We start from the raw sequence: 12,233 nt of genomic DNA, 5'->3' as shown, positions 1-12,233 counted from the left end.
TTTTATAGATGTATGTTTTTTTGCCTCGACTTCCTACGCTGGGTTGTGTTTGAGTCAGTTTGTGATCTGCGAAATGTTTCCCGCCGGGTTTGCGTGATGGTTATGACAACAAATGTATGTTTCTGTTCCAGCGTTTAGCCAGTGCCAAGGCCCACACTTCCCGGTTTGTGAGTGCCAACTTGCCGTGCAACAAATTTAAGAACCGCCTGGTCAATATCATGCCCTATGAGACCACGCGTGTTTGCCTGCAGCCAATCAGAGGGGTCGAAGGGTCCGACTATATAAATGCCAGCTTTATTGATGGATACAGGTAAGACTTGTTGTGTATTACTGTGTAGTGTGCGGTACGATAAATAACACATGTGCTTCTGTTTACAGGCAACAGAAGGCCTACATAGCAACTCAAGGTCCATTGGCAGAGACCACAGAAGACTACTGGAGGATGCTATGGGAGCACAACTCAACCATCGTCGTCATGCTCACTAAACTGAGGGAAATGGGACGGGTATGCTCCCTTATCCCTTATCCTATCTCCAGAATGCCAAATGCGGCGCTGTACCAAAATGAAAAAATAAATCTATTTATATTCATTCTTTTTTTTTCCCCATATTGCCAAAAATTACAACAGCAATCACCTCACAATGCTTCACACAATTGTTAATTCAATGGAAAGAGTTAGAAAATGTAATGAAACAGTTATTGTATTGTGAATGAATGAATTTGTGTATTTATTTATTTGACAATATGGGGGAGTGAAAAGCATACAAAACAATAATGACAACAAATAAAACCTAAAACTAAATATACATCAAGCTACATGTCATGCAGTTAAGTGGAGCAGCATTTTCTCTCTCTCCTTGTAAGTCCAAAAAGGGTGGGGTGAGTTTAAAGAAAACTTTGCCCCACTCCTTTTCTATAATACAATTTTAAGAAAATAAAAAAATGCCCCAATTCCGGATTCTTACATGACACAATCTCCACTACTGTACAAATACTAAGCTTCTCTAAATTATTTAATCTGGTTTTAAAAACACTCCATGAGCAAAACTGGTCAATCTCATCATGTTTCTTCATCTTGACGTCATATGAAAACATACATTTTTTAAATATATACTTGGTCTGATTTATATTTTGTTCTTTCATATTATTCCACAGTTTAACAGACAGAAACACAAAACCTTTTCCTTGTGCTTTGCCACTTCAAATGTATAAGTGCTCCTTGAATTATCTTTTTCTTATATTTTTATTTCTTGACAGTTGTTTATTTCTCTCTTTATGCGTCACGTCCGCTATTTGAAGAGTTATAGAAAGTATAAACAGTGAATTGGTGTGTTAACTTATCAGCAGTAGCATTGAGAGTTGTACCAGCAGTAGTTGTAGTAATTGTAGTAGCAGTAAAACCTTTTGAAATACAAATAGTAGCCGCAGCGTTATCTATCAATTATAAATTACCTTGCATACAAATTGAAAATTCCCTGTAATGTCTTGTGTAGGAGAAGTGTCATCAGTACTGGCCCGCCGAGCGCTCTGCCCGGTACCAGTACTTTGTGGTGGACCCCATGGCGGAGTACAACATGCCCCAGTACATCCTCAGAGAGTTCAAGGTCACGGACGCCAGGGTGAGCCCACACTGTCAGAGACGATAAGACGTAACGCATGAACGTAACGCAGAGTGATAAGACGTAACGCATAAATGTCTTTCTTGTTTAGGACGGCCAATCACGAACAGTCCGTCAGTTCCAGTTCACCGATTGGCCAGAGCAAGGAGTGCCAAAGTCAGGAGAGGGTTTTATTGATTTCATTGGACAGGTGCATAAAACTAAAGAGCAGTTTGGTCAAGATGGCCCTATAACGGTACACTGCAGGTAAGGCTTGAAAGTCAAAGTGAGTCTGAATGTAGCAAGCGTTACATTTCATGATAACAAATGTCTAAATGTTCGTCCTGTAGTGCGGGGGTTGGGAGGACAGGTGTTTTCATCACGCTTAGCATCGTGCTGGAGAGGATGAGGTACGAGGGAGTGGTGGACATCTTTCAGACAGTGAAGATGCTACGCACTCAAAGACCAGCCACCGTCCAGACAGAGGTCAGACTTCTCATGGCTTGTCATTCTTTCATTCATTTCAAAACTAACCCATTCACACGTGTGGTTTGTGCAGGACCAGTACCAGTTCTGCTACAGGGCCAGTCTGGAGTATCTGGGAAGCTTTGATCACTATGCAACATAAAGCCAGTGGCCGTCTCTTTTATCACATCTCCACCTAGTGCACTTCTCTAAGGTCACACCCGCTTCAAGTAAATGCACTAGGCCGTGATGTGTCTTTGAAGATATTGCCACCACATGCAGAGTGAAGAGGGGACCATCGGCCTCTCTCGTACCCAGAAGCAGCACTTCTAACTGAGCCATAGCAACTTACAAGACAAGGGTGCATTCCTGCGCACCCTCTGCCCGAAAACACCCCTCATTTTTCAGCGTGGAGAAGAAACTTCAAACACTGTAACAATCAAAATGCTAGATCAACTCTAATTTTTTTGTGAGCACAAAGATTGCTTTACTTTGATTTGGGAGTGGAACTCTCACCTTGTCCAACACCAGTGTAGCATCACTTACCCTACAACTGAAGCCAATGGTGCGTTTGGCTGTCACAGGGGGCCGAGAATGACGAGGAATCCATCTTTTTGGAGGTCTCGTGGACTGAAAGAACTGGGACTTTTGAGCACCAGAGTTTTGCCAATTGGAACCTGAACACGGAGCACATCGTATTAAAGACACCAATAGTTTTTTCCTATGTTTCTGGAAACAGACGTTTGTTTCTTGTGAATGAAAAAGAAGATATATGTATTTCTACCATACAATAATAGACACCAGTTCAACCTTATGCTTCACTATTAAATAAGGGAAAATCTGAGAGAGGTTTAAAATGTATACCACAGAGTAAAGCATTAATTTAGTTTTTTAGACAAAAATATAGAGATGTGATTATCTTGTTTTTTTAACTGGGTATTATTCATGGCATGTTTCTCCGTTTTAGCTTATTTGGGGGCTTTTGTACAAGACTTTGTCCTCACTGACTATAACCAGACTAGGTCATGTTTTTGTTTTTTTCCGAAGTAATCAAATGAGCTGTAGCGAACTTTTCATGTAATAGGTATTATTGTTCTGAAAGTGTACAATCAAGTGTGGAAAGTGTTCACAGATCAATGGAAACACCACAGTAAGTGTCACTCTCTGTATCCTCCACTTCTCACAAATGCATCGACACGCACGCCACGACGTGAGCCTGTGATGTCCGAGCCAGATCTATGATAGTGTCCCGCCAAGTGACTGTGTTTGGAACAGACCAGAGTATGAACAAAATGCTTATAGTGATAATACAGACAAATGTGTGTCCAAATAAGATTGACAAAGAGCTATTAAGCAAGAAACAATGTAAAATGTTTAGGGGTTTGAACAAAATCTCACTGGAATGCTCACTTTTAACTAGTCTATCTTATTTGTGTGCAATAAGTAGATGTATTATATATTTTTGTGTCAATTCACTAACTTCAGTTACATGACATTATCAGTACGACGTCAACAATGGTGTGTCTTTTTTCCAGACACAATGATGTTTTAATTTCGTCGCTGTTCAAATGTAATGAGAACAGAGGAGCATCCTCCGACATTTTGGGAAAGTTTTTCGGAAATTGGAAATGATGTCATCCTTTTATGCGTCACAGCAACCAACGAATGATCATTCTTCAGCTGCATCCAATAATTATTTTGATTTTAGATTTCTAGTGCCTTATATTACACGCCTATTTTGATAACATTACTTTAAAGTTTCTTGTGTATTTTATGTAATACCCACTTGTTTATGCAAGTGTGTATGTGTTTATGACGGAATGTCTGGTTTATTGTGTCATGTTAAGTGAAAGTACATTGTCTGTTCTGTTTTTGGGCTGTGAATTTATATGGAAGGCTCTTTGTAGCCTAAATAGCTAACCATTTCATTATAACGTGAAGGCCAACAGCTACTATTTGTTATGAATTAACAGGATGTCGTTACCATTTCAGAAATATCTTGACACTGCACATGTTTGTTGTATTTATTCTTAATTGTTGTCCGCACTTGGCATTGACTGTGAGCTGGCTCAGAAAAGTCTTATTAAAGCAGCTATGTAGATTTGGAGCTATAAAACAGTGGGTAGTCGTCAATATGGAAAGGAAATACATCTGTCTATCATACGAAAATATAATTTAATCTTGTGTACATTATCTGTTCATTTTTGAGAGAAGTTCAGGTGCTATGTCTCCTCATCAACATATCCATTAACACTGACTATTTGTTTTGTCATTTTTTGTATGCATGGTATCATTTTTGAGATTTCCAATTTGGTCGCACCTGTTACAGGAAGACTTGCACTTTCTCTCTTTATACTATGCACTATATGAGTATCTTATTTTGCCCCTGAAGGAGTTTTACTTGAACTCAGAACAGATGGACCCTGATTAGCTCAAGGTTGTGTATATGTAAATACCACAGAGAGTAAGTGAAATACATAATTAAATAATATAAATACCTGAACATATGAATGATTAAATGATAAAAAATAAAATATATAAGTAATAGAGTGATCTATTAAAAACATTGCACCTGATGCACAGTTTGACACAGTTAAGTGCAACACACAGCGTGGATTTGTCGCACCACAAAACGTCTCACAACAAAAGTGTTCTATTTACCCCCAATGTATTATGTGGATGGATAAAACTGGAGTTTTAAAAATTGTATAAAATACAAAAAAAAATAATACTGTGTTATTTGGATTGGTTACCTCCAATTGGTCTGTTATTGTCAACTTTTTGTTTTTTGCTTTGAGTCAACAAGTGCTTTTTTATTTTTCTTATATTGTTCTCAGAGCGTGTGGGAAACAAACAGGTCTGTATGGACATCTGTTCTTGTCGACACAAGTTTCATTTGTTACAAATAAACTCAAGTGAATACTTATCTTGGTTTTATCTTTTGTTTTGAAACATACTCAGACAGGTCTAATTTACTACCGTTGCATTCATTTTTGGGTAGCATTGTCTGATAAAGGTCAAGCAATGTAGATTTTCTGAGAATATCCTTGATAAAAAAAACTGGCTACAAGAGTCTGTTATCTGTTATTTTATTCATGTAATTATTGTATTATTATTATTCATGTTTATGTGTTGATTACTAATGCAACTTATTTTAAATAATATGTCCCAAAATAATGACTTGCTGACTCACTCAGTTATGCAGTGCAGAATTATCTTGTATATATCAGTGAAATGTGTCTAAGCCCAAGAATGACGTGCAAAGGCCATAACAGCGCGTGTACAGGTCTGAAGGCCCAAGAGAAATCCAAGGGCTCTAAAGTTACCTGCAACTGCAAGTATTAAAGATGCACTATGTAGTGTGGCAGGGCTAGCTAGCTCTGTCATGTGACTTACAGACTATAAAGGTCAGAGGTTAAGTGTGTCAAATCAAATCAAATCAAATCAATTTATTTTTGTAAGCCCCAAAATCACAACAACAGTTGCCTCTGAGGGCCACAGGGAGAAATTAATCAACAATGTCTGTGGTGGCGATGAAGTCAGACAATGTCTGTGGTGGCGATGAAGTCAGACAATGTCTGTGGTGGCGAGGGACGATGTCCCAGGGTCCTCTGTCCTTAGACTCTCCTTCTCGGCCAGGAAAAACTACAAAAAAACCTCTTTGGGAAAAAAGCGTAGAAACCTGGAGGAGTTCCAGTGAAGGAGAGATCCGACTCTCACAGACGGACAGACGGACACAAGGAGACTGGAGCTGGACCCACTCTTCAGGCAGAAGAGGGACCGTCTGAGTCGAGCTGGACCCACTCTTCAGGCAGAAGAGGGACCGTCGGAGGCGTGCTGGACCCACTCTTCAGGCAGATGAGGGACCGTCGGAGGCGAGCTGGACCCACTCTTCAGGCAGATGAGGGACCGACTGAGGCGAACTGGAGCCACTCTTCAGGCAGATGAGGGACCGTCCACACAGGGCAGGGACCACTTCACCAGGGGAGGGGCATCTGGGTCCACAGGTCCTCAGGAGTGAGAGAAAGAAAAGAAGGCGGTGAACAGTTTGCAAGTGGAATCAAAAAATAAATATTGTTTGATAGCATAAGTAGTCAGAAGAAAAAGAGGATAGTGCCCAAGCTGTCATACTTCCCCCAGCACAGTTACTCCTAGGGCAGCGTAGCTAAAGCTGTGGGTTTATCTTTCTGTTCCTAACTACTCTGACCATAAGCGATTTCGAAGAGGAACGTTTTAAGCCTGGACTTAAATGAAGAGACTGTGTCAGCATATTTAACATGGGTCGGGAGCTGATTCCATAACATAGGAGCTTGGTAGCTAAACGCTCTACCTCCTACAGTACTTTTAGAGACTCTTGGCACCACCAGAAGGCCAGCATTCTGAGAGCGAAGAGCTCTGTTTGGATGATATGGTTCTATAGCATCTTTGAGGTAGGATGGGGCCATGTCATTTATGGCTTTGTAGGTCAAGAGTAGAATTTTGAATTTGATTCTGGACTCGATGGGGAGCCAGTGAAGAGACTTCAGCACTGGCGTAATGTGCTCTCTTCTTTTTGTTCCTGTTAGTAATCTTGCTGCTGCATTTTGAACCAGTTGAAAGCTTTTTATGGAGCTTTTAGGACACGCTGCAAGCAGGGAGTTACAGTAGTCTAATCTAGTCGTTACAAATGCATGGATAAGTTTTTCGGCATCACTTTTAGGCAGGATTCTTCTGATTTTGGCGATGTTGCGCAAATGGAAATAGGCTGTTTTACAAGCTTGATTTATATGAGCTTTAAATGAGAGCTCCTGGTCAAATAAGACTCCAAGGTTTCTTACAGTAGAACTGGAGGCTACACTGACATTGTCCAGTGTGACTATCTGCTCAGATAGAGAGTCTCGTAGATGCTTAGGGCCAAGCACAATGACCTCGGTTTTTTCAGGGTTAAGAAGCAGGTAGTTTAGTGTCATCCAGGTTTTTATCTCCTTCACACAAGTACTAAGTCTGTCTACTTGATCGCTCTGATCAGGTTTCATTGATAAATACAGCTGAGTGTCATCTGCATAGCAGTGGAAGTTAATGCCATGCTTTCTGATAATGTTGCCTAATGGCAGCATATAAAGAGTAAACAGAATTGGACCGAGTACCGAACTGTCACTTCCTCTTCCTGAGCAGGCCTGAGCACATGTGTTTTTAAAGGCTAAGGGCTGGTTGCCGTTTTTATATAGTTTGTTTTATACATTTTTATATAGCTTATTTTAAACCTTTTAATTTGTATTTAATAGTCATTGGTGTCAGTCCTGAGGTTGGCTGTAATGTGGCCAGAGGTGATGTGTAGACCAGGTCCACCCTTGTTTAAATATTCGTCACCTCCAGAGCTTCAAGCAATCACAGAACTTTTAAAACGGCAACAGACTCAAATTACCCCACTAACAGAACAGCTCAAATTGTTACAAACCAGTTTAAAACCTACACAGTCAACGTGGGTAAAAGATAAGAAGTGTCTTCGATGTAACAAATTAGGCCACATTGCCCGTTATTGTAGACAGCCACTGCCTAGAGATATTGAACGACAAGCAATAATGCAAGAGATTCCAGCAGAGCAGATGGAAAGACTAGCACCTTCTGTTTTGAGCCAGACCTGAAGGAACTGAATTGGGCTCCACTCCAGTGCTCCCTGAACTACTACAGCAATTAATTGGCAAATGTACTGTTGTAAACTTGTCAATGAATGGTGTGACGGTGCCAGGATCCAATGTTACAACAATCACGCAGAGTTTATTTTCTGCTCACTTCGAACCTAGTAAGCAGCATATAAAAAATTGCAAATGGCTGAATCTAACTGCCGCAAATGGCTTGTCTTTTCCTTATCATGGCTACGTAGAGATGGATGTCAATATTCTAGGAAGGACGTTGCCAGCATGGGGAGTGTTAATTGTCAAATACCCTGAAGGGCCCACTTCCTTTTTGCGACAAAAGCAGAACACCCCAGGACACTTGGGAATTAATGTTATTCTGCAACTCTACCATAACATCTACCGAGAATATGGCTCTGCAATGTTCTCCCTTCCAGAAGTAACCAGGGCGGCACCAGGCTGGAGAGAAGCCCTTCAACAATGTCACCTGATGGAAACTGGAGATGAAAGGGACATTGTTGGTCAATTGCGGGTACAAGCCTCTGGCCCACTTTTGATACCTGCTGGTACAACTATTATGGTCCCAACCACCGGTCCTAAAGGTAACTTACACCAAACTTACACCATGCACAGGCACGTTTGTTAGAACCAGATCACAGCACTAACCATCTTCCCCCGGGCATTCTAGTCTCAACATCATTAGAGTCTTGCAATGAGGGACTGGCCTATGTTCCTGTGTCTAATGTGAGAACAGAGGCTGTGTATCTTCAGCCACGAGTTACACTTGGGTTTTTGCATTTAGTAGATCTAGTTGACTGTGATGAATCCTCTCTAGAATTCACAGAAACTACTGATGATCAGTGTCACATTACTGTACCCTCTCCTGATCTGGACTCTGTAGATCTGTCAAAATTGACGCCTGCAGACCAAACTGCTGTAAAGCAACTACTGGCAAAATATTCAAATGCATTTTCAACCAATTATGCTGACTTAGGCTGTACATCACTCATTCAACATAACATTCCTGTAATTGATGATGTGCCAACCAAACAGCATTATCGCCGCATCCCACCATCTCAGTTTGAAATGGTAAAGGCTCATATCAGACTGCTACTTGATGCACAGATTATTAGAGAGAGCTGTAGCCCATATGCTGCCCCCCTGGTTTTGGTGCTGAAAAAAGATGGGTCACTCAGAGTGTCGATTACAGACAATTGAATGCAAAGACACGTAAAGATGCCTATCCTCTGCCTCGGATAGAAGAATCATTAGATGCTCTCTCTGGGGCTAAATGGTTCTCCACATTGAATCTGGCAAGTGGATACAACCAAGTGCTCATTGCAGAAGCTGACAAACATAAAACTGCTTTCTGCACACCCTTAGGCCTATTTGAATTTAATCGAATGGCCTTTGGGTTATGCAACGCCCCAAGTACATCTCAAAGGCTTATGGAAAGGATTTTTGGTGATCAGAATTTTCAGTCTATTTTATTGTACTTGGATGATGTAATAATCTTTTCGACATCTGTTGAACAGCATCTACAGAGACTGGAGATGGTTCTGAGCCGTTTACAGAAGGAGAATCTCAAGATCAAGTTGAGCAAGTGCTGTTTTTTCCAACATCAAGTCAAGTATCTCGGCCATGTGGTTTCAGCAGAGGGGGTAGCAACAGACCCCGTCAAAATCTCTGCAGTGGCTCAATGGAAGTGCCCGGAGAACGTCCAAGAACTGAACTCGTTTCTCGGCTTCTCTAGTTATTACAGGCATTTTGTCCCTGGGTTCTCATAAATCGCAGCACCACTAAACAACTTGGCCGCCGAGCTGTCTTCAAAGCACAAGAACAGTAAGAAGACTACTGTCAAACATCTTTGGATCGAAGTATGCGACACAGCATTTCAGACACTTAAAAGCAAACTTACAACTGCCCCTGTGTTAGCTTATGCCAAATTTTGGATGTTGATGCCAGCCATCATGGCTTAGGAGCAGTCTTGTCACAGGAATGTGAAGGCAAAATACGTCCTATTGCTTTTGCAAGCAGAGGCTTGAGGAAAACTGAAAGAAACAATTTTGCGAATATCTTTTTGGACACAAATGCACTGTTCACACAGACAACAACCCTCTCAGTCATTTGCAAACTGCGAAATTAGGAGCATTAGAACAGAGATGGGCTTCTGAACTAGCATGCTTTGACCTGTATATTAAATACAAACCAGGCTGGTCTAATAGGAATGCAGATGGATTGTCAAGACAAAATGTGACTTCAGAACAAACAGTGGCTGTAGCACCCACAACGGTTCTTCCTGAAAGCCTCAGATGTGCTCTGCAGAACGATTCTAAAAATCCCATACATAATGGTCAATCTCAAATGGTGATGGTAACCCCCTGGTCCCCAGATACCAATGTGTCTGTGTTGCAGGCAGAAGATCATGTGATGAGTGAATTCCGTGTCTTCTGGACCAGAGGTCAACGACCAAACCTGGAAGAAAGAAGGGCACTACCCCAAGTTCTAAATCTGGTGAGGCAATGGGACAAAATTGTATAGGAAGGAGGACCTCTGCGATATCAACTGCTGCTGCCACAATGCCTGCAGCGGGAGGTGCTTCAGTCTTCTCACGACACACATGGCCATCAGGGAATAGACCGAACTTTGGACCTTCTTAGAAAACGCTGCTACTGGCCAGGAATGGATCAAACGGTCCAGGACTATTGCAGAGATTGCGAACCTTGTATCTTGTCAAAACATGGAAACTCGCTCCCACGCAGTTTTATGGGACATTTAATGGCTAATAAGCCTAATGACATCGTGGCTATTGACTTTACTGTCCTAGATGTATCATCAAATGGCACATCTAGTGATTGATGTATTTTCGAAATACACGCAAGCTATCCCAACGAGAGACCAGACTGCTGGTTTTATATCTTTGGTGTTCCACGCCAGTTGCATTCTGATCAGGGTTGCTGTTTTGAAGCAAAAGTGATACAACAGTTGTGTAGAATGTATAACATAACTAAAACCAGAACAACACCCTACAGACCCCAAGGCAATGGCCAGTGTGAGAGATTTAATAGAACGTTGCATGATTTGCTTTGAACATTGCCTGAGACTGTTAAAAAACAACGGCCTAAACACATGTCAGAAGTAGTGTTTGCCTATAATACAACAAAACATCACTCAACCGGGTATTCTCCATACTTCCTCATGTTTGGACAGGAACCAAGGCGATCGACTGTTTGCTGGGCACTATGGACGATTGCACAGAGGAGTGGACCTCCAGTCATTGGGATGCCATACATAACATCTGCCAGGAAACAAACTGCAACTTGCTGCTGCAAGACGAGCACAACATCATGATTCCAAGGTAAAACCGGACCATCTCCAGCCGTGACAGCTTGTCTATTGTCGGGACCACAGCCATAAAGGCCGTCACAAAATACAGGACTATTGGTCCCCTGTACTGTACAAAGTGCGTCAATGTCCAGATGGTGGACCTGTGTACACGGTGACTACAGCTGACGGAAAAGGAAAACCTAAACAAATTCATAGAACGTAAATACGCCCTGTTCAAAACCAGACTGACACTGTATAAACGCAAGATCTAGGGTTGCCGGAATTAATGTCAACTGAACTGGATGATGTCCTTGTCCTGTGTCTCCCGCACCTGTGGCAGGGGCTGCTATCCCTCTAGCTGCTGGAATAAGGCGAACCCAACGGACTACAGCAGGCCAACACCGCAACCCTCCGCTTGCCGAGCTCGTCTGTTCAACAGCAATTATGTGAAAAAAATACAGGTGTAACATTCTATAGACCGTGGCTGTGAGCGAGCCATCAACGGGACGTCGATTTAAATCTCAGGGGTAATTGTGGCAGGTCTGTCATGTGAGCAAATCACATGACAGACTATAAAGGTCTTCCTCAGGAAGAGGAAGTGACACACTTAACCTCTTCCTGAGGAGACCTGAGCACATGGTGGTGATTGGGTCTCAACAGCCAAGTGTTTTTAAAGGCTAAGGGCTGGTTGCCGCTTTTATATAGTTTGTTTTATACAGTTTTATATAGCTTATTTTAAACCTTTTTAATTTGTATTTAATAGTCATTGGTGTCGGTCCTGAGGTTGCTGGGGAGGATTAGGGCTCACTTTAGCGGGTGATTTGATTTATAGTTATTGGTGACGGTGGCACTTGTTGTTGGGTGTTTTGGAAATGGATTTGTTTGCTTTAATCTTGTTTGTCACTTGTAGTATGCCTCTCCCTACCCAGCTTAGAGTGGAACCTCACCAATTCTTAATCAAACCTTTTAATATTTTGTTGTAAATAAAAGCTGCCTTAAAGCTGTTTGACCCACACTGACTGGCTTGCTTTGTTATTAAAGCATACTTGCACTTCCTGAACACTTAACTAGTGTTATAGTAGCCTTTCTGGTTGCCATGGGGACAAGCCAGTGGAGACACATCAGGCCAAGTCACAGGTCAGATATGTGGAGGAGTAACCCCAATCCCAGAAGAAAAAAAACACACAAAACACCTGTAATGGAGTAAATGCTGATGCAAGATTCATGC

The 12,233-nt window shown here is 41.7% G+C and overlaps 1 protein-coding gene across 22 annotated transcripts in view; it reads left to right on the top strand.

The window, feature by feature from the left end:
• ptprdb (protein tyrosine phosphatase receptor type Db) overlaps positions 1-4,989 on the top strand; it is a 177,274-nt gene extending 172,285 nt beyond the window's left edge. For all 22 annotated transcript variants that reach the window (XM_072462654.1, XM_072462650.1, XM_072462651.1 and 19 more), the window contains 6 exons: positions 132-310; positions 379-505; positions 1,494-1,619; positions 1,711-1,865; positions 1,949-2,084; positions 2,158-4,989. In XM_072462654.1, coding sequence (XP_072318755.1) covers positions 132-310; positions 379-505; positions 1,494-1,619; positions 1,711-1,865; positions 1,949-2,084; positions 2,158-2,226 — 792 coding nt within the window. In that variant the 3' untranslated portion in view covers positions 2,227-4,989. The remainder of the gene's footprint in view (positions 1-131; positions 311-378; positions 506-1,493; positions 1,620-1,710; positions 1,866-1,948; positions 2,085-2,157) is intronic.
• Positions 4,990-12,233: the final 7,244 nt, after the last annotated feature.

This window comes from Eucyclogobius newberryi, unplaced genomic scaffold (genome assembly GCF_026437365.1).
Source record: "Eucyclogobius newberryi isolate DKJ021-1_F unplaced genomic scaffold, fEucNew1.0.hap1 SCAF_4, whole genome shotgun sequence".
NCBI classification, from domain to species: domain Eukaryota; kingdom Metazoa; phylum Chordata; class Actinopteri; order Gobiiformes; family Gobiidae; genus Eucyclogobius; species Eucyclogobius newberryi.
This window is presented reverse-complemented; position numbering and strand designations above follow the sequence as displayed.